General features: G+C 47.5%; 3 protein-coding genes across 3 annotated transcripts; all 3 read right to left on the bottom strand.

Annotated features, from left to right (window-relative positions):
• Positions 1-16,968: 16,968 nt before the first annotated feature.
• Positions 16,969-17,496, bottom strand: CLAFUR5_12400 (uncharacterized protein; the record flags this gene model as incomplete). Its single annotated transcript, XM_047911548.1, has 1 exon — positions 16,969-17,496. The coding sequence occupies one exon, from the start codon at positions 17,494-17,496 to the stop codon at positions 16,969-16,971; it is 528 nt and encodes a 175-aa protein (XP_047767316.1).
• A 6-nt stretch (positions 17,497-17,502) lies between these two features.
• Positions 17,503-18,126, bottom strand: CLAFUR5_12399 (uncharacterized protein; the record flags this gene model as incomplete). Its single annotated transcript, XM_047911547.1, has 1 exon — positions 17,503-18,126. One exon carries the CDS (start codon positions 18,124-18,126, stop codon positions 17,503-17,505), a length of 624 nt encoding a protein of 207 aa, XP_047767400.1.
• A 1,706-nt stretch (positions 18,127-19,832) lies between these two features.
• On the bottom strand, positions 19,833-23,027 carry CLAFUR5_12398 (Mitochondrial presequence protease; the record flags this gene model as incomplete). Its single annotated transcript, XM_047911546.1, has 2 exons — positions 19,833-22,632; positions 22,687-23,027. The coding sequence occupies 2 exons, from the start codon at positions 23,025-23,027 to the stop codon at positions 19,833-19,835; spliced, it is 3,141 nt and encodes a 1,046-aa protein (XP_047766974.1).
• Between the last annotated feature and the right edge of the window lie 84 nt (positions 23,028-23,111).

Below are 23,111 nucleotides of genomic sequence, written 5' to 3'. Positions count from 1 at the left end.
CGATAGAGATAGTATAAGCGTCGTAAGCCGAGTACGCGAATAAATACCGTACGATCGTACTACGATACGAAGTAGGTAATATAGTATACCTTAGTACTCGTAACTAGCGTACTAAGCGCCCGTTAAAGAAACTTAACTACCGCTATACCGGACCTTATACGATTACTAAAGTACTACTATACGATACGTATCGCCTAGATTTACCGCGATCGCTAAGTAACTTATATAACGGCTTCTACGCTAAGCTACTAATACCGGTATACAAACCGATACTAGGCTAAGTATAACTACTACTAGTACCTATAGAGGTAGAAGACGATAATAGCAATATAAGTACGTATTAGTTACTAGATACGATACTAGATATAAAGAGCACACTACCGCCGGGACTAGCGCTACGTAGTAGAAGGAAGGAGAGACGATACGAGTATCTAGTATAATAGGTTAGTTATAGTAAGCTTACTTAGGAGCCCGCTAAGGAGTTAATAGATACTACCGCCGCCTCTATCGCGGACTTCTACTATAACTATCCTACGAAGGACAGGCTAGCCGGCTTTATACTACTACTAGGGTAGATTCCGAACGAGGATATACTCGAAGACGGCATAATTAGCGATACTATAAACGCTTCGTTAATAGCTACGTCTAACCTAGTAACTATAGGAGGGCTACGTATACTAATTACGTAGGTGCCTATAGCTCTACTACCGGTTAAGAGCTACGAGCCTAAGACTAGTATAAGTAAAGACACGTAGGCGGCTACTTTAAGAAAGATGACCGATAGTAGGTAAGTATAAGATAAGCGTTAACGCGAATAGCAATCTTCCCTTAACTTAGTAACTATAGCTACACCGCTAATATTAGTTAGTAATAGGTACTATAGCTCTTCCTTAATATAAGTAACAGAAGCTATAACGAACTCTTTCGCGGAGTTCGTAAATCGCTACGGCAAGTACAAAATTACGACTTATATAGGCTATGTTAGCTACCGCGGAGGATACGATAATGCCGACCGAGGTAGTAACGACGACACGACAGCGGATAGAATAGATAATAGAAGTAATAGAAATGACGATATAGAGGATAATACTGCTTTCGTAGTAGCGATAATACGAGCTTAAGGGACTAAGCGCGATTTTGAAGGGGGGGTAGTATTGCGGCCCTAGGCATTCAGCTAGTATATAGGTCACGTGACCGCGCGTCACTAGCGCGCCTCGGCTATATATAACCTCGGCGTACCTCGCGCTCCTCTTTCCTACGTACCTAGCTACTTTATATTAATACTATTAAATAGGTACGGGTAGATAGTAGCGGAGTGGAGTAAGAGATCAATCTTCAACTGACTAATAGTACGAGCATGTAGCAATATATTAGGAACCAATATGTTGATTGTGTTGGATGTCTATCTAAGCTAAAGGGGAGAGAAGGTATCTCCCTACAAGCTGAGTCATCGTGGATACCTCAGGCTGCTAGATCACTTCCTGATTGTTGACTCCCTTTGAGATGCTACATCTTAACACTCCCACTCATCTCGTATAGGAGGTTACAGTCTGCTTACTTCCTGTCAATAGTACTTGGACCTTTTTATGACAGGTTCAGCTGGCTTACAAACCTCTGGAAGTGTGGACCAGTCTTTGGTTTTGTAAACCCGTCTGCAACCATCTCAGAGGTTGGGGTGTACTCAACAGCAATAAGCCTCCTCCACCAAAGTTTCCTAACAGCGTTATAGGCAATGTCAATGTGCTTCGACTTGTCATGAACATGTGCATCTTTCACTAGGGTGAGGGCAGCTTGATTGTCACCTCTTAATTGGACTGGTCTCAAATTTGATACAGTCTCCTGGTTTCCAGTGATTCTTGGTTGATGGGAACAGTCTCCCACTAACTCTGGACAATCCATTTCCCTTAGCAGTGAAGCTAGGAATTAGGACTGCTTCGCACATACATTCATGGCTATGTATTCAGCCTCCATTGTGGATGTTGCTACAGACTTTTGCTTCTTGCTCATCCAAGAAACTGGTGCCCCACAGAGGAAGAAGACATACCCAAGGATTGAGACTCTGTCTGCTTTGTCCATTGCATAATCAGAATCACAGTATCCAATAAGGTGTCCTTTTCCAGACTTTGAGAACTGAAGTCCTAGATCAGGGTATGATCTTAGGTACCTAGTGATCTTCTTCAAAGCCTTCATGTGGTAGGTGGATGGGTCACTCACAAATGAGCTCATCCTTCCTAGGGCAAAAGCAATGTCTGGCCTTATGATTGTTGCTGGCCACATCCAAGTACCATTAATACTCTGGTACTCTGCCTTGTCACACCTCTCATCTATGTGGCTTGAAGGTTTGAGGGCCTCATAGCTGTCCATGGGTGAGTGTGTAGGTGCTGCCTTCTCATGGTTCATTCCCATCTTGGCTAGGCTGTCCCTAACAAAGTGTCCTTGGTCAAGTTTCAGGATTCCTCTCTTCCTGTCCCTTGTGACTCTCATGCCAAGGATCTTTTCAGGTTCACCTAGATCTTTGATCTTGAAGATCTTGCCAAGTTCTCTTTTGAACCAGAGAACATCTGTCAACTTTGGTGCAGCAATCGGAATGTCATCCACATATATAAGGATTATGATCTCCCTCTTCTTATGGATAAGTAGGCATGGATCCACTTCTGACTGTGTGAATCCAATCTCTCTGAGCTTTAACACACAGAGTTGATTCCAATCTCTAGCTGCTTGCTTAAGTCCATACAAGCTTTTGAGGATTTTGAACACCATGTTTGGTGGAAGCTCAACTCCTGGTGGTAGTAACATGAAGATGTCTTTATGGAGGGTGCTTTCTGTGAATGCATTGTTCACATCCACTTGGTGAAGATGAAGATCCTTCTTACACACAATAGCCATAAACACCCTAAGGGTGTCCTGTCTTACTGTAGGTGCAAATGTCTCCATAAAGTCAACACCAAACTTCTGTAAGAAGCCCCTTGCAACTAGTCTAGCCTTGAACTTTTCAATGGCTCCACTAATGCTTCTCTTAATATCAAAGACCCATCTTGATGTAACCAGATTTGCTCCTTTTGGTGGAACAGAATTTTCCCAGGTGTTGTTACTCTGTAGAGCATTTAGTTCCTTTTGGATTGCTTCCTTCTCAAGATGTCCCTATTTCTTGTCATTCACAGCATCCTTGTAGGATTTTGGAATTGGGACCTCTTGCTTGTATGCAATGGCTTCTACAGTTGCTGCAAAGGCCATTTCCTCAACTTCTTCCAGGAATTCGCTATCCTATGGTATTGAACTGTCCACTGATTGTATGGCTACAAAGAAAGCTTGGTGAAAAGCAGCAAGGTTCTCTGAGAGGTCCATTGCTTCTCCCACTTCAGTGGTTAGTTCGGGCTTCGGGACTATGGATTTTGGGGCTTTCTGTTTCATGTCATAGCCCTCAACATCATAGTCAGCCTTTCTCTTTCCAAGGGATGATTTAGGGACCGTCACTTGTGACCTAGTAACGTCTATTTCCTAGGGATCTAGGGAGCTTCTCTCAATTGGCTGATCGATTTTCTGAAATTCCCCTACGTTCTCCGGAGGCTAGGGAAGTTGCACAAACAGCTTTCTCGGCTGAGCGACTTTAGGGCTCTCAATTGGCTGATCTATTTCGGGGGGGCTCTGATGGACGCCTGAATGGTAGGTAGATTGTCCTAAGGATACGTTCTTCCTCGGCCTTCCTAAGGGCTTCCTAGCTGGTGCACTGCTTGGTAGATTCAATGTTGGAACATTGAGACCCATATCACCTCCAGGCTGGTCCTCAAAGAAATCTGCATGTGTGTGTTGTTTAACAGCTCTCATGTCTGGTTCCCAAAAGAGCCAGGCTTTAGCTGTGTTTTCAACATACCTAATAAACACTGCTTCTTTACCCCTATTCATTAGCTTGTCACTTCTTGCCCATTGAGGTTGGGATCTTGTGTCCATATAGACAACAGCTTTGTATCCCCAAACTTTCAAATGGTTGATGGTCGGTTTGATACCATCAAAAGCCTCATCTGGTAAAACCTTGAACCCATCGTAATCTGGGCCATTTGGCAGTTTGTTCCTTATATAAGTTTGGGCCTCTAGTGCTTCAGGCCAAAATTCAACCGGCATTTTAGCCTCTTCAAGCATTGCCCTTATAGAGTCCTCTGAGGTTTGTATTGACCTCTCAACTGGTCCATTCTGTAGAGAGTTGTATGCCTCAGTCGGCTCGAGCCCAATCCCCAAATCCTTCTCCCACTGCTTCACTAATGCAATAAGTTCTTTTACATTGTCAAGTCTTACTGCTTTCAGCTGCGCTGATGATTTCCTCTCTGCTTTGATCTTCCAGTTCTGGAGAGCAACTGGAGCATCTTCTCTTTTCCTAAGAGGAAAGGTCCACTTCTTCCTAGAGAAGTTGTCAACAATCTCAAGCCAGTATTTGAATCCTAGTCTTGAGATTGGTAGTGGGCCACATATGTCAATAGATACAAGGGCAAGTCTTTCAGGTCTTCTCTCTGTAACTTTGCCTTTGTACTTCTTCATCTTTGCTATTGAGCATACTCTGCACTGGTGAAAGCCATCCTTAGGGATAGGAATGGGTTCTTTCAAGTCTGTTACCTTGTGAAGATTCTGGAGCAAATTCTTCCCAAAGTGTGCAAATCTTCTATGTCAAAGCTCCCACTGCTTCAGGTCGGTCTCTGATTGAGCAGTCACAAAGGCATTCTCCATTGGTGGTGCACATGATGAGTAATGTGCCCGTTCTTGTAGGAGAGGAGAAATCTCATCAATGAATGGAACCCCCCCAAGGAGCTTTGTCTGGACAACAGTCTCACCAGAGGGGGAAACAAGAGAAAATGATGGAGGTTGCACACCAAACTGCTTGCTAAACTGGTTCCATGAAACCAGGTTCACTCCTAGCTTGGGTACAAGCAGGACATCTTCCAAAACAACTTTTCTGCCAGCTCTCCCACTCATCTCTGCATTCCCAATATGAGTGGCCAATAAAAACCCACCTCCCACTTTGATCCATTTCTTCCTTGTCAAGGGAGTCATAGATCTAAAGAGGCAGCTTTGGTCAGTCATATGGGATGAAGCACAGGAGTCAAGTAACCACTCTGACGAGGGGAACTTGCCTTGGACTTCTGCAGTTGAGTGAGCCACTTCATCATACTCATCATCATCAGACATTGTCTCTGGGGATGAGCTGCATGGTGACTCTTGGGCGGAGAAACCTTTTCCAGTCTTCTTTACTTTAGAGGTATAAGACTGGGCCTGGTTCTTCTGGAGTGACAGCATGTCAGAGCTGAGTTTCTTCACCATTTTCTTAAGTTCTTCCATAGAGGACTTCTCTCTTGGTGTCCTCCTTGAAGTGGGTGGTGGAGTTCTCTTCTTCTTGACATGTGTTGTATTCTGGGAAGATGGTGGTTGGGAATGAGATCTAAGGACCTTTCTTGCCTCAGGCAAACTAGGGCAGTCCTTGATCAGATGATCCTTCTCACAGAGAAGGCAGGAGAGTGGTCTTGCTAGACCTGAGGGCTTGACCCAGGTGGCTGCCATGCCATACTCAGCCTTAGAGGGATCCAACCTGGCTTCTTGAGCTTCAAGGATCTTTAAGGTCCTTTCATGATCCATCTTTGGCTGAGCCATGATAGTATCCCTGGCTACATGGTAGTCAGGTGGCAGTGAGCTTAAGAGCTGGGTCATCCTCACATCAGCTTTCCTGTAATGCTGACCCTCTGGGTCAACATCAGCAATCCTTTTTCCAAGAGAAACCAGGTGTGTCCATGCAGATCTGATGGTGAACTCTTCACTCATCTCAAAGGTCACAAATTGCTTTGTGAGCTCATGTGCATGGGTTGGTAGCACCTGGCTATACTTGTTCCAGAGATACACCCACTTCTCAGCAGCTCTTCCAGATTCACATGAGCCCTCAAGCTCAAATTCATCTTCTTCTGTGATCCTACTAAGGATACTGAAGTTGCATACTGCATTGTGTCTTGTCCATGTTGGCGTATTGAGGATCTCTTTGGTTGTAGCCTCTTCTTGGAGTTTCAGAGTCTTGCCCTTGATGTTGTCAAAAGACACTTCCATTAGGTCATCAATTGCAAAGAATGCTGATTGGCTCTCCATCTTGTATCTCTGAAGGTTGAACCATCTCTTCCAATTGTCCCTCCCAAGAATTGGGATTTTGCCTCCCTTCTCCTCTGTCTTCTCTTGGTATGGATCTATAATAAATGGGATGTAATGAAACAAGGTGTGTATGTTCCAAGGTGGTGGCTCAGATCCTGCTGAGGCTTCTGGTGTAGAATGGGAAAGTTCGTAGGTGTGGATACTAAGGCCTGCTTGGTAAAGTAAAGAAGGAGCGGTGTGAGGTCTCGGGGCTAGGACACAGGTCTGTCTCTCCTAGCAGAGCTTCAAATGACTTACTTGAAGTCCTTCTTGATAGTATCTCGATGCAGTTCTGCCTACAGAGTATCTTCAAGGTATTGGCTTTAAGTAAGCCGCACAGAGTCCTTGTCTAGGTTACCTATCACTTAGTATCGAACTAAGCTCCTTGATAGGATAGACGGGGTAGACTTCTGATTCCCAGATGTTTTCTGCTACGATAGCAAGGGATACAAGTAACCTGTACTGATATAGGTTGCTCTTATTCCTGCACAAACCCGGGCTCATAACCTGTTAAACAGGTACGGGTGGATGGCAGCGGAGTGGAGTAAGAGATCAATCTTCAACTGACTAATAGCACGAGCATGCAGCAATATATCAGGAACCAATATGTTGATTGTGTTGGATGTCTATCTAAGCTAAAGGGGAGAGAAGGTATCTCCCTACAAGCTGAGTCATCGTAGATGCCTTAGGCTGCCAGATCACTTCCTGATTGTTGACTCCCTTTGAGATGCTACATCTTAACACAGTGTTTATTAGGTATATTAAAAACATAGCTAAAGCCTAGCTCTTTTAGGAACTAGATATAAGAGCTGTTAAACAATATATATATATAGACTTCTTTAAGGACTAGCCTAGAGGTGATATAGGTCTCAATGTTCTAACATTAAATCTACTAAGTAGTACACTAGCTAGGAAGCCCTTAGGAAGGCCGAGGAAGAACGTATCCTTAGGACAATCTACCTACTATTTAGGCGTCTATTAGAGCATCTCCGAAATAGATCAGCTAATTGAGAGCCCTAAAGTCGCTCAGCCGAGAAAGCTGTTTATATAACTTCCCTAACCTCTAGAGAACGTAGGGGAATTTCAGAAAATTGATCAGCTAATTAAGAGAAGCTCCCTAGATCCCTAGGAAATAGACGTTACTAGGTCATAAGTGACGGTCCCTAAATTATCCCTTAGAAAGAGAAAGGCTGACTATAATGTTAAGGGCTATAACATGAAATAGAAAGCCCTAAAATCTATAGTCTCTAAGCCCGAACTAACTACTAAAGTGGGAGAAGCAATAGACATCTTAGAGAACCTTGCTGCTTTTTACTAAGCTTTCTTTGTAGCTATGTAATTAGTGGACAGTTCAATACTATAGGATAGCGAATTCCTAGAAGAAGTTAAGGAAATAGCCTTTATAGCAACTGTAGAAGCTATTATATATAGATAGATAGATTTGTTATTCCCCTGTTCTAGGACCCTATCCGGCCTATATAGGTATATATCTATTGTTATATACAAAGGGAAACCCGAATAGGTGAAAACCCTTCCCGCCCCCGACTACTCCTTGTCTAGTTTAGCTTTCCCTCTAAACGTACGTAGTCTATATCACTACCCCGTTAGCCCCCGCTCCTAGCCGGTCTCGTCGCGCTACGTCGTGTCCTCTCTTCCCGTACTATTCCTACTAGGCGGTACTATTCTAGCCAGCCCTTCTCTAGTATCTAGTTCGTAATGCGCCGTAGGTCCTTAGCGTTGTTAAGAAGTGCCCTAATCGTCCGGTTCCTCGCCTTTGCTATCCACTCCCCCCTTCCTAGCGACCACCTCGGACAGACGAGGAGTGCGTACCGTACGTTCTAGGAGCGATAGCCGTAGGGGCAGCTAGTATTCGTGTATCCTAGAACCTTCCTCTATAATAGGTACCCCTAGAGGCCGATGTGTTCGCTTCGCAGTTGGGTTGCTATACTACTCTATGCCCTCGTAAGGCGGTAGTGGATGAGCTTCGGGTAGTACTTGACCGCGGATTTTGTAGCTGACCATTCCTTAGGTTGTCCCGCTAGCTAAGGGCGTCCACTATGCCCTACAACCTGGTTGTTCCACCTCTCTTTCTATAGTTGCTCTACAAACGATTTCTTACCTTCCTATTATGTTGCTAGCTGTTCGTCCCTTACCCGGTAGTTCGGCTCGTTTCCGGGTCGAATGCCCCTATACGCTAGTACTGATTCGCGGGCCCTTGCGACTGCACTAGCGATGACCTTCTATACTAGGTACTGTGCCGACTTGCCTAAGTAGGAGGTCCGTAGTCCCTAGATGTATAGGTCGATCGGCGGTATAGCGGTCTCGTACTTAAGCATCCTCGTTAGTGTCGACTTATATGCCCCGGTGACCTTCCTTAGGCATTGGTTTTGGATCTTCGCTAGCGGCGCGACGAGTCCCTTCGATAGGCAGGCCCTCTCGCCTAAGGACTACACTTGGCTGCTATAGGTAAGGACTGGCCGTACAATAGCCGTATATAGAAGTCGTGACTGCCGGAAGTCCGCCCCCTATATAGACGTAGTGAGCCTCTAGTATGATGCTATATTCTGTTCAGCTTTCCGTAATATTGCCTATACGTGCTTCCTCCACCGTAGCGCCGGGTCTACCTATAGTCCGAGGATCCTAAGCTGATTTGCCGGGTTAGTCGTGTGCCCCTATATCTAGATAGAAGCTTGTATATTGTAGAACCGTAGCCGGCGCGTAAAGTGTATCAGATTGTACTTTTCTAGGGCAAACCGAGCCCCGTGCCTCCTAGCCTAGTCCTCGCAGATCTTGTGCTTCTCTTCTAGTAGCCTACAGTTCTCCTTAGTCGAGGAAGACTACGCTAGGATGTTTGTGTCGTCTACGAAGCCGCTCGTAGCGGTGTTCTAGGATTCTAGGGCTGGGAGTAGCGTCGCTATAAAGAAGAGGAACAGAATAGGTGCTAGCGTTGAGCCTTACGGGATTCTAGTGTAGACTACTTAAAATGGGCTTCTGTACTAGCCGACTAGGATCGACGTACTACGGTTTTGGAGGTAGGACCGTACGAAGTTAACAAGCCACTTAGGGAGTCCTTTCGACCTTAGGATGTAGAGTAGCCGCGGGTGTGACACGTAGTCGAAGGCTCCCGATATGTCTAGTAAGGAAGGAATCGTATTTAGTAAGCTAGCTACGAGATAAGGTGACAAGTCTTAACCGCGCTTTCCTACTCATCTAGCACCACCGTGTAGCCTCGTTTCGAGAGGTTAGCCCGGAGCAAAAGCTTCCCTCTACGCCCTCCCTCCCTATTTGCTCCTTAAGCCAATATCCACCTCTATAGGCCTGAGCCCTTTAGTGCTCTCTATTGACCGACATGCGCATCCGTCCTCTCGGGCTGTATAGACAGTGTTAGCCGTCGCTACTAGTGTACACTACGCCCTAGGTTTTGACGCCCTTCGCGTTACCGCAGCCTATCTCTAGAAAGCGGCCGTCTATGCCTCGCAGGTTTGCTCGGGGCACACACCACGCCGGGCAGCGTACTCCTTACGTTTCCACCTACTAACCAATATGAAGTTCCTTATCACCCTGCCCTCGATCCTCCCCGATCATAGAACTAATCCACTTGCATTGTACGTCTTTTCCCCGTCCTAATAGCCGTCTTTTCCTTGCTTAGGCTATCGTCTTTTCCTCGTCGCAATCTACTATGTCAGACTAGGTGCGTTATGTAGCGGGACAGGCAGTGCCTTAGGCAAAACCCTCGTTCCTATACCGGGTATTTAATAGGCCCTTATAGGCTTCGTCGCGTGTCTACCTACCCACCGCATTGCCCGCTAGCAAACACTAGATTGTTTCGTAGTCCGCTCGACGCCGTTACATAGTCCGCTTAATTGTTGTTCTGTAGTCCGCTCGTCTAATATTCGTCGCTTAGCCCGCTCGGATTGCGGTCTCCGGAGGTGAAAATTCTGTACTTATACTAGAGGTGTCCTATCGAGCGTATAGGCCACGGTTCCGCGCCCTTCTTACACGTAGAAAGAAGAGGGACTCGCTCCCGACACGAGTACACGCTCGTCGGATAGTTTTCATACCCGTTTTGCTAGTAGTCCTCTGTTCGCCGCGGCTTCGCCTACGCTACGCGCCCGTCGCGCCCACGACGCTCTAGCGTGAGAATACTTGGCTCTCTCGTAGCTAGACGAGAGGTTCGTAGCCGACACTACGTACAGGTGATTCTCGTCGTCGACTAGCTATTATATATAAGTAAGAGGTCCTAATTCCAAAATCCTATAAGGATGCTATAAATAACAAGAAATGGGGACATCTTTAGAAGGAAGCAATCTAAAAGGAACTAGATGCTCTATAGAGTAGCAATACCTAGGAAAATTCTATTCTACTAAAAGGAGCAAATCTGGTTACATTAAGATAGGTCTTTGATATTAAGAGAAGCATTAGTAGAGCTATTAAAAAGTTCAAGGCTAGACTAGTTACAAGGGGCTTCTTATAGAAGTTTAGTGGTGACTTTATAGAGACATTTGTACCTATAGTAAGACAGGACACCCTTAGGGTGTTTATAGCTATTATATGTAAGAAGGATCTTCATCTTTACTAAGTGGATATGAACAATGCATTCACAAAAAGCACCCTCTATAAAGACATCTTCATGTTACTACTACTAGGAGTTGAGCTTCTACTAAATATAGTGTTCAAAATCCTTAAAAGTTTATATAGACTTAAGTAAGTAGCTAGAGATTAGAATCAACTCTATATGTCAAAGCTTAGAGAGATTAGATTCACATAGTTAGAAGTAGATCTATGTCTACTTATCTATAAGAAGAGGGAGATTATAATCCTTATATATATAAATAACATTCTAATTACTATACTAAAGTTGACAGATGTTCTCTAGTTTAAAAGAGAACTTAGCAAGATCTTCAAGATCAAAGATCTAGATAAACCTGAAAAGATCCTTAGTATAAGAGTTATAAGGGACAGGAAGAGAGGAATCCTAAAACTTGACTAAGGACACTTTGTTAGGGACAGCCTAGCTAAGATAGGAATGAACTATAAGAAGGCAGCACCTACACACTCACCTATAGACAGCTATAAGGCCCTTAAACCTTCAAGCCATATAGATAAGAGGTGTAACAAGGCAGAGTACTAGAGTATTAATAGTACTTAGATATAGCTAGTAATAATTATAAGGCCAGACATTGCTTTTTCCCTAGGAAGGATAAGCTCATTTATAAGTGACCTATCCACCTACTATATAAAGGCTTTGAAGAAGATCACTAGGTACCTAAGATCATACCCTAATCTAGGACTTCAGTTCTTAAAGTCTAGAAAAGGACACCTTATTAGATACTGTGATTCTGATTATACAATAGACAAAGCAGACAGAGTCTCAATCCTTAGGTATGTCTTCTTCCTCTGTAGGGCACTAGTTTCTTAGATGAGCAAGAAGCAAAAGTCTGTAGCAACATCTATAATAGAGGCTAAATACATAGCTATAAATATATATACAAAGTAGTCCTAATTCCTAGCTTTACTACTAAGAGAAATAGATTGTCTAGAGTTAGTAGGAGACTGTTCCTATTAACTAAGAATCACTAGAAACTAGGAGACTATATCAAATTTAAGACTAGTCTAATTAAGAGGTAACAATCAAGCTGCCCTCACCCTAGTAAAAGATGTCTATATTTATAACAAGTCGAAGCACATTGACATTGCCTATAACGCTGTTAGGAAACTTTAGTAGAGAAGGCTTATTACTGTTAAGTACACCCTAACCTCTAAGATAGTTACAGACGGGTTTATAAAACTAAAGACTAGTCTACACTTCTAGAGGTTTATAAGCTAGCTAAACCTGTCATAAAAAGGTCTAAGTACTATTAACAGGAAGTGAGCAGACTATAACCTCCTATACGAGATAAGTAGGAGTGTTAAGATGTAGCATCTCAAAGGGAGTCAACAATTAGGAAGTGATCTAGTAGCCTAAGGCATCTACGATAACTTAGCTTATAGGGAGATACCTTCTCTCCCCTTTAGCTTAGATAGACATCTAACATAATCAACATATTGGTTCCTGATATATTGCTATATACTCGTGCTATTAGTTAGTTAAAGATTGATCTATTACTCTACTCCGCTACTATCTACCCGTACCTATTTAACATAGGCCTTATTATTATACCCTAGGGCATCGAGATAGACCCGGAGAAATTGGAATGTATATAGACCTAGGAAGCACTAACTAATCTTAAGGATGTCTAAGCCTTCCTAGGATTTGCGAACTTCTACCGTAGGTTTATCGAGGCCTTCTCTCGTATTACATCCCTATTAACAAACCTAACGAAGTCAGATAGGCCTAGTAATTATAAGAACCGCAGAATCATTTAGACTAATAATTACTAGAGGGCATTCGAGGCGTTAAAAGTAGCGTTTAGTAAGGCGGGTATACTAGTATACTATATACCGGGTAGGTAGACCGTCGTCGAGACTAACTCCTTAGACTTTATTAATATAGGTATACTCTTATAATAAGACGAGTAGGGAGTGTTACATCCTATAGCTTTCTATTCGAAGAAGCTAAGCTCCTAGGAGTATAGTTACGAGATCTACGATAAGGAACTCCTCGCGATTATTAAAGTATTTAAAGAGTAGCGCCCGGAGCTTACTTACGAAGTAGACGAAGACGGTGATCTAGTCAAAGTGTATATAGACTATAAGAACCTCGAATATTTTATAACTACAAAGTAGCTAAATCGCCGATAAGCGCGATAGGCAGAATTTCTATTACAATTCAACTTCTAGATTATATACCGCCTAGGTATATAAGGAACGAAGCTAGATAGCCTAACGAGACGTAGCTAGGACCTTCCGTAGGGGATAGACGATCCGAGAAATTAGTACTAGTATTAGACATTGCTTCCGCTATAGCGATTCTATAAGATCGACTCTATATAAGCTACTATCGAAGATACGCCCGAAGAAGAAGAGACGACTCCCCTAAATCCTAAAGTAATCGAGTTTATTCTAGAACTATAATAGGTACTACAAATATAGCTAGTACTAGCTTAGGAAGTATAGACTACAAATAAAGCCGAAGTCGAAGCTAAACTCGAGTACCGTATAACGACTACTTACGCCCTAGACTAAGAACTTAAGGCGGTAATTAAGATACTACGGAAAGATAGTACTATCCCTCTACTCTTATAGAAGGCGAAGATATACCCTACGTACTATAAGGTAGATAGTAATATATTGTATATACGAAACTGGTACGATAGTTAGAGCCTATAGGTACCTAATAACTAGGCCCTACGGACTCGGCTTATTAGAATAAATCATGACGCTCTAGTAGTAGGACATCTAGGACGAGCTCGAACCTATAAACTCGTAGTACGAGAACTCTATTAGCCTAGCTTAGTAAGATTAGTACGTAGATATACCGCAAATTACTATATATACCGTACGACGAAATCTCTATACTCCTAGCTACCTAGATTATTATACCTACTTTTAGTACCGGACCGACCTTAGAGGCATATCGCGGTAGACTTTGTAGTTAGACTTCCTAATAGCACCCTCGCTAGTATGACCTATAATAACATTATGACCGTAATAGATAGGCTAACGAAGGAAGTCGAGCTAATTCCGATCGGAGCGATAACTATATAGAATACGGCAAGACTTTTCCTTTAGTATATATTCTCCCGACGTAGATTTCCTAGTACTATTACTTGCCACCGCGGCAAACAATAGGTTGCTACCTTCTAGAAGAAACTTTATAAGATGCTTCGTATAAGTCGTAAGCTAAGTTCTTTATACTACCTAGAAACTAATAGACAGTCGGAACGTACTAACTAAGTAATAGAACAGTATCTCCGTATATTTACTAACGAGGTATAAGATAACTAGGCAGAATGGCTTTGTCTAGCTTAGTTCGCGATTAATAACCACCTTTCTAAAACTACTAGTATGTCGCTATTCTACGCTACTTTAGGCTATAACCCTAAGTTTATAGAGCGCGTAGACCTAAGCGCTAGAAAAGAGGGAGGACTAACTACTCTCTAGCGACAAGATACGCGATCGGCTAAAGCCTTCGTACGCCGGATTTACGACCTTTATAAGCACCTTTGAGAAAAACATACGGATGTTATAAGCTCTCTAAGCTAAAGTAGTAAACCGCTACCGAAGCATCCCGCTAGACTATAAAGTAGGCGACTGGGTATACCTAAGCACTAAGAACATCCGCACGACTCGACTATCTAAGAAGCTCGACAGAAGATACGCTGGCCCGTACTAGATTATAGAAGTTATGCTAGCTAAGCTCTTATACAAACTGAGATTATCGGACGCTATAGCAGGACTCGACAACTGCTTTCATACCTCGTTGCTTCAGCGAGCCGATCATCCCGACTTCCTACCACTCGAAGGCCAGCATCTAGCACCACTACCGCCGATGACCATCGAGCCCGACACTACCGAAGCCGATGCAGTCGCTGATATAGTCGCAACACCTACACACATGTATAAGGTGGAGAAGATCTTGGACATGTACACCCGCAAGCGAGCAGGCAAAGTGAAGAAGGGGTAGAAGCGCAAAGTGGACACTTGGTACAAGGTGAAATGGCTTGGATATCAGAATGAGGAGGATAGTGAGACCTAGCAACCGGCTGAGAACATGTTTGAACACGCGGCCGCCGCTGTTGCAGACTTTCACCATAACCGGCCGGAGTTGTCCACGCCTGCAGGCTTCGCAGCTCCATCTGATTGGGTCCCCCCAAGCATTTCTCGAAGGGAGCCGGTCGCGGATGGGCTGGTTACAGATGGACTGGATACAGATGTGTTACTGGACGATGACAAGGCATTAGAGGATGATTGGACTTTCGCACGGTTATGGAGCAGCACGGGCAAGTGGCTGCACAAGATGGACAACGCTCAGAGGACTGAGACGCGTTTTGAGAGGGGGGATACTGTCACGGGCAGCCCGCGACCCCTCACTGCAGCTGCGTCGGCCCGGGTGAACCGCGGACCTTCCGCATCGGGTTAGCGCGGCTTGGCTTTGCTTTATAACTTCGCCGCGCCTCGCGCTCCTCTTTCGTAGCTTCGTAGAACAACAACTCTCTCATTCGGACCCTACGGTACGCGCGCCCTTACAAATTACGAATTTATAAGTTAATTAGTTATAACTAATAAGAGCTTGCGCCTTAAGTAATCTCTCTACCCTATATATGTACACGTGCGCCTACGCTCCGCTCCGGCTATTTACTACTACTATTTACCTTATTACGAATATATAATACCTCCGGCGGCTAGGGAAACCCTAGACCCCTATGCTCCTGCGGAGGGCCTCTATACACTACGAGGAAGGTAGAGACCGCGTACGATTGTAGTTATCGCTACGGGAGCTTTCTAGACACTTTCGCTCGCTACGGAGTGGACCTACGGTCGCAAGCTCCCTTCGGTACGACTAACGCTCGCTCTCGGTGCCTTCGAAGCTACCCTTCGCTTAACAAGGCCACAGTGATGAATCGTTCCTTTCCGAACAAGGCGAGTAGTGGTCCCACAGACTTGGCGCCATTTGATCCGAGCTCATGTCCCGAAGGCGTTGTGAGATGCTTCCCCATAGTATGCCCATTGATTGGATATCTCACGGCAGATCGCTTCAGTCGATGATATTGTTACCGACACTATGTAGCGCATCGCGTTATGGCTTGCCACCGTCTCTAGCTGGTGCGGTGATGGGGACACAAGATCCTTGCACAACGAGTCGTAGTTGGAGAGAGTTGTCTGGGACAGCAACTAATCAGCTCAAGTCGTGGCGACCGTCAAGTCGCGAGTCCTGTCGTATTATTCACGCCAAATGTCGAGCATACAGTGAGACATGCGAGCTACACGAGCACTCGCTGTAGACCAGCTAGGCTGTGGGCTTAGTCCGGTCGGCAATTGGACAAGAAAGTGGCCTAGTGTCAGTCACGTCGCTGACCACAATGGGCATTAGTCTTGGGATCCCGATTCAGACAATGCAACGGTTCCGGACGCCGTTTGCAAGAAACGTGTTGCTAGACTGAAGTCGTTCGCGGGAGCGTCGACCTGCCTCGCCCGTACAAATGGAGTGATCATGGACAAGTGCTTGGGCATGACAGTACCGCAAGAACTAAGTAGGCTCTGAGTGACTGCATATCGTTCGTCGCAAGGCAGTCGGACAAGAAAGCCATGGAAAGTGTGCCTCGCATTGGGAAGGATGTGGTGAATGGTGGCACCACTGGAGGGCAGGCGGGTCATGAGTTCGGTACTTTCATGGATGGGAAAGTAATGTCACCTTCAGTATGAGGTAGACTTCACGCCCATATCATGAAGCAGATGATGTTGAACGGGAGTTAGGCACATGCATGCTGATTCCGGTGTGGTGTTGGTCGTTTAGAGTTCGAAGCGCTAGATCTTGCCCGGGCCCACCAGGGCTTCATGATCCCAGGAAGCAATGGATATATTGAACGCCGCAACGCACATCACCCTTCGGTTCTTGCACAAACACGGCCGATCGTTTCCTTTGCATAGTTTTGCCTGTTCAGTCGTCATTATCCTGCTTTCGCCTGGCCCACAGGACATGAATAGTCCACTATCGCATGAAGCCGCTTATAAGAGCGCTGAACGGTATCTGGACAACGGCTGGACGACAACAACTGGTCGACAGTACCGGAAATATGCTCTTGAGCTCGTTGGGCGGCTCGGGATTAGCCTGCCAGCAAGGAGCAAACGCGACCTCTAGCACATCGTCTCGGCGGCAGCAGCTACCCAAGTACACTCGCCATCCTCATCCATCATGATACGACCACGCGCTTAGTACACTGCCATAGGCTCCCGGAGCCCAGCGTGGTACACGCACCACCACTTGCCACGCTCTTTCTTCCACCGAAACACGCCAATCGCATCCCGCTGGACACCCGGCAACGTGCCCGTCACGCGGATGAACAACCAGACAATCGCCGTACCCGCCATCTCGTTCATATCTATCGACTCGCTCAGGATCTCCATATGGAAATCCGGGAACTGCGCACAAAGCGCCCGATGCATCATGTGCTCTTGCTCGTGGGTGATCTCGGTCTTGACATTGTCGTGCAGCGCCCGGTAGGTCGGGTGGAAGTGTGCATTGCATGGATCGTCCCAGCACCTCTCGTTCAGGCCGGTTGCGAAGCGGCGAGATAGGTGCAGTGGGTCTGGTTCTGTTTCTGGCGTGCCGGAGCTGTTGGAGCGGGACGAGGATGCTTGCGAGAAGAGCAGATCGATGGAGGGGTCGAGCCTCACTCTCTTGGCGTCTGGCTCGTTCATGGTTGTCGTTGTGGTGGTGGTCTGATCCATATTGAACATGTTTGCTCACTGCTGAAAGCTCTGTCCACAGCTCGATAGTAAGCGCCAGCGGGACTGCTGCATCTTCTCAAGAGTCTCCTTCTTGGCACAGCGATAAGCAAACACATGTCCAGACCTCCCAGGTTTCCAAATCGGAACTCCAAAAGTATCGCGCAATTCCTCCAGACTGCAAACACTTGGCAGAGCGTCCTTGCATATGCGCAAAGGGCTCATGCTCCGCAAGGGCGTGACGAAGTACCCGGGAACCGTGAAGTTCTTCTCGTTGTAGACAATTCTGCCTTGAAGACGTGGCTTGCCAGGAGAGGCGACGACCTGGGTGTATAATGCACGCAGTTCGTCGTCGGCTAGGGCATAGCACAATCCAGTCTCGCGGAGTTCGACCATCCTGCGCAGGAATGACTCCGGATCCTTTGCTGCTATCGAGTCACTCGTTCGATGATCTGGGTGATGCCGGATGTGCAGCCGTGTCACCACCGCGCGGAGGCCCCTGATCGCGGATGACAGTGCGCCAGAATCGAGAATCTGTTCGGCAAGGTCGAAGGATCTGCTCTGCACATTTTCGCAGAGGAAGATTCCTCGGCGGTGTGTCCAACGGTCTACGAATTCGACGACTGCGTCCACGATTGACATGCTGGGGGAGGCCGGAGAGGAAAATGTTACGCTCCGTGGCTGTGTTGAGTCGCTCCAGCTGCACTCGAACTTGCTGCTTTGGCTCCGGGCCTTCTCTCGTGCTTGCTACGGACTCTGTTTGTCTCGCTCGCTCGAAGGACACTGCTCCTGCTAGCTCACCCGCTTGAATCAGGTCGTTGGACACCATGGACAGCTCGACAGTCGATGCGCCCCAGTCTTCCCACGACGCGACACTCTCGGTATCATCTTCATCCAATGGTAAAGGCTGGAATAAGGACTGGCTTTCCGTACTTGTGTCATCGGAGTCGGTGGCACCGAGCAGAAAGGCTGTCGTGGCTGATGTACGGTTCCTCAAGCCGAGCATCAGGTCTGAGGTGCCGCCATGGCTCCTTTTAGACGGGGTTGTCTCCTTCTCGGATGAGTGACCATACACAGCATTGGCGAATGGGAAGAGCTGCGAATCTTGTCCGGCAGGGCCGATGGCGGGACACACTTCCTGGGTGCGTCGTTTTGCAGAAGACTCGATAACGTTGAGCGACGCCTCGTCTAGCCCAAATCCTGACCCTTTCGCGTTGTGAAGCGCGTCATGCGCTGGCAGTAGTAATGGCGATGGGGCTCCACCCAAAACCACAATAGGATACTAACTGCAATGTCCGCAGAGCATGTCGATCGACTTCCTCCCCTCCAAATGACTGGCTGCGGAGAGAGCGGTACAGCACTCTCGACATGCCTCCATTACTGTTCGACCGGCCTTCGAGTTCCTGCTTCCGTCCACATGGCCTTGACACCTCCTGCACAAGGGAAGGTAGACAGTATCTTCATCCTCCCACTCAAAGAGATCGCGCATTTCATCCTCTCTGGTTCGCAAGAACGCGATCTGACACTGCACGCACAGCTCCGAGATGGGGAATGTCGCACCGTTGCCATCCATCCTTATAGCCGTGTCGTTTGCTACGAGCCGGTAGCCGCCGGGCCATGTCCATTTGGTCACACCTGGAGGATAGGAGAAAGCTGGCATCGTGGGCCAGAGTCGATGCTGAAGGTTGCTTGAGCTTGTCGATGGATCTTCAGCCTGACTGCGCTTCTGGTGATGTTCCGGTGTCGATTGAGAGAACACTATACTCCGTCAGCGCGGATATACGATGCAAGTCTGTAGCAGTCGCAGTCGACCGAGGGTGCTGCAGAGGACAGGCAACCTGTTCGGTGTTGGTGGTTGAGAACGCCTGAATTGATGTTGCAGAATGGCGCTGGAAGAGATGCGAAGTAGAGTCTTATAACCATGACTCCAAAAAGCACTCGTGAGTGGCGGCCGGCAGCTCACTTTTGCAGCAATCACAAGCCAAGCCTCGACTACCGCCTGCTTATCCTCCAATGACAATGCACGCCTGCTGTTTGAACACCGGATGTGCGGCGTGTATGCTCTCATTCACTCCTTGACCAATAGATTCTGCCATGTATCCGTGGCCAGTCTGCATTCACCTCCTGGCCTCCACCGCCATAGACGGTCCCCTAATCTTGGCATAAGCCGCCAACCTCTCGTCCATGCCATCCATCCTTGTACAATGAGCGACGGCAGTGGCATGAGTCTGTTGACGTGGTGTATCTCGAGCTGCATCTATACACCCTCATATCAGCACAGAGGGCAGGGTATTCTCACAAATGTACATACACATCCCACCACCACATTCCATCTAACCCGATCTACTCTACAACTTCGCCTTCACCTCCCCAACCACTTCCCCAGGCTGCTCCTTCGCCAACCCCATATCCTCAACCTTCCACCCATCTTCCTTGTGGAACGATTGCTTCCCCGCATCCCCCAACACAACCACCCTCCCCCTCTCCTCAACCGCCTTCGCAACCCTCTGCGCAGCCTCTCTAACATCAGCAGCATTAACATCCAACAACCACTGCCTCCTCTTCTGCTGAAGTTCATGATCAATCCCCACCAAAAACCTATCCATCCCCTCACTCGTAATACTCCTCGGCGCATCCATACCCTGAAAAACCGAAAGCTTCGCCTCCTCCATCTCACGCTCCGAATACTCCTGTTCAGCCGCCCACTGCGCTGCTTCCTGGTATATTCGGAGAGTATTCGTCGGGTTCGGGTCGCGGTAGGAGTACATCCCAAAGGTGCCGTTGGTACTCTTACTGTACGCGCCGGCGCCATAGGCGCCGCCCTTCTCGCGGATTTCCGGGTGGAGGTGTTTGTGTGTGAGGAGTTTGGCGAGGATGGCGATGGGCGCGGTGGAGGGGTCGGAATAAGGGCCTGTGGGGATTGCGATGGCGGAGTAGGAGACTTGGTAGGGGAGGTTGAAGAGGGTTTTTTGGTGGGTGCTGAGGTCGTGGGGACTATGGCCAGTGGCGATGGATGCTGGGGTTGGGAGGTTGTATTTGCTGGTGGTGGTTAGGAACTTTTGTACGGCGGATCCGTTGGCGGAGGCGGCGTCTGCACCGCAGGTGAGTGCCACACGCATTGATCCAGCACGCATGTTTGCGACCACGAGGGATTGGATTGTCTTCAATTTTGAAATGAGCTCGTTCATCGCCTCGGTATTGTCTTCTGCTGCTGCAAGAGCTGTGATGAGCTTCACTTGGGTCAAGCCGCCAGACTGCTCTGCCATTCTCAGCGAAGGCGACAATCCTGATTCGGCATACTTCATCGCGTAGGCGTGACCACTCGATGCAATGCCATCAACCGCACCGCTGGCATCGGTCTGTAGAAGTTGCTTAATCATTTTCGCTGCTTGAGGTGAGTCGAAGTCGGTCTCAAGCAAGACCGTCTGGATCAGCTCGTACAGAGCTGGTATGTTGCCATCAAAGGCAGAGCCGGAGATTGATAACCCTTCTTCGACCTTTTGGGTGTCATACGCAGAGCTAGTAAGGTGGTGCCCAAAGCTCATGCCACCTGTCTTCAGCTTGAGCAAAGTCTCAATTTCTTCCATAGTCTTGTCCTTGGTGCCGATTCGCATTATGCTGTCTGTGAAGAGAGGTACCAGCATACGAAGCTCATCAGGTAGGTCCTTGAAAAGTGCCAGCGCGCGGAAATACGTCAGGCCATTGGTCGCGGTTTCTCTGAACTGCACTTTGACGCCATCAACTGTGCCATCTCTCACCTGAATTTCCGGCTTCTCGCGCGGGATGTCTGTGACCCTGAGCGTGGGCAGGCTGTCAAGCGACGCTGTTCGGCCAGCATCTTGCTCCTTGACCAGAGCAAGTTCCCTTTCACGCAGCTGCTTGTATGCTTCTTGCTCATTTGGATAGGATTTGACCGCCTCTGAGATCTTGGTCTTGAGTCGAGTGGCTTCCTCTTCGGCGAGCTCAGCAGCATACGTCGTGCTCGGCGTCATGGTGAATGAGAAGGTATTGTCGACCAGGAGATACTTCTTGAGCAGACCCTCGAGATAACCAGGCTGAGCATAGTTTGCCTTGAATGTGTCAAGGGCTTTCTTTATGGCGAGTTCTTCGTATGGGTCTGCGCCATTGAACCACTTCCGGATCAGTCGTTGCACCGCGCCTAGACCAAAGTTTGCTTTTTTATGTTTCAGACTAAGCTCCATCTGGTGCAGAAAGCCGTCCACTTTCTTCTCGTCGAAGCCTTGCGCAATCGCATCTCGAATGGCCTCGAATATGGCTTCCTTAACCTTGGGCACGTTCTCTTCCTTGACACCACTCAGACCCACAGAGAAGATGCCTCTTCGACCTTGTGTGAGAAGACCAGTATTGGGCGAGAAGTCGCTGCCAAGGCCAGACTCGATCAGAGCACGATACAATGGTGAGCCATAGCCATCAAGGAGTAGGTCCAGGGCAATGCTTAGTCCAGTGCCCTCGTCATTGTCGTTGGGGTCGCAGGTAAGCCAAGTCACGGATGTCTTATACTGCGAGTCGGGCGATGTCATGGTATCGATGGGACCTTTGACGGTAACGCTCTTGGGGCCATCAAGCAGGTCGGCGGTCTTGATATCTGCATCCGTGTCTTGCCTGGTGAAGCTCGCCAGCTGCTCACCAAGGAAGCGAAGATGGTCTTCAACAGGTTGATCGCCGTACGTGACGATCTTGCTGTTGCTTGGATGATAGTGCTCGGCATGGAAGGTCTTCAGCTGCTCGTAGGTAAGGTCGGGCATTTTGGCAGGGTCTCCCCCGCTGTTGTTGATGGACGGGAAGATGTGCTCCATGAAGCGGATGTAGAAAAGGTATCTCGCGTCTGAGATCTGGCCCTTCATCTCGTTGTAGACAACACCCTTGAACACCAGATCGCTTCCCTTGTCGTCCTCTGCTTCTGCCTGCGGGTTCTCCGGTCCAATTCTCCATCCTTCTTGCACGAAGTCGGTCTCTTTGAGCAGTGGGTGTAGGGTCGCGTCGAGGTAGACGCCCATCAGATTCTTGAAGTCCTGTGCATTGGTAGTAGCAAAGGGGTAGGTGGTATGGTCGGCCGAGGTAAAGGCATTCATGAAATTTTGAAGGGAACGAGGCATCATCTTGAAGAAGGGATCCCTCACAGGGTACCTACCGACCATCATCAGCCTACATCTTACCTGTGACTATCCCAGGCTAACGTACTTTTCCGATCCGCATAGTGTCGTGTGCTCGAGGATGTGTGGCACGCCAGTGGCGTTGGGCGGGTTGGTCTTGAAGCCGATGCCAAAGACATTGTTATCGTCATCTCTTGCTACGTGCAGGTAGTCTGCGCCTGTTCTGTCATGCTGGAAGTGCAGCGCTGATAGCTGTAGCTCGGCGACATGTTCTGATCGCTTGAGGGTGAAGCCGTGAAGGCGATCGCCTGGCTGAGGCAAGCTGCTGAGTTCGGTGACGGAGGCGTACTTTCGCTGCAGTGGGCTCGTTCGAGGGCGCTGGAGCGGCAGAACGATGCGAGAGCGCGCAGCCCGCAGTGTGCTCAACATGGATGGAACGAGCGACTGCAGTACCAAACGGTGGGCGTGAATGTCGAGAGGGACGATGAGATGGAATGTCTGATCTGGTCTGGT

Source organism: Fulvia fulva, chromosome 10, assembly GCF_020509005.1.
Source record: "Fulvia fulva chromosome 10, complete sequence".
Classification (NCBI taxonomy): Eukaryota; Fungi; Ascomycota; class Dothideomycetes; order Mycosphaerellales; family Mycosphaerellaceae; genus Fulvia; species Fulvia fulva.
The sequence above is the reverse complement of the archived record's forward strand: the minus strand, read 5'-3'. Positions and strand labels throughout refer to the sequence as shown.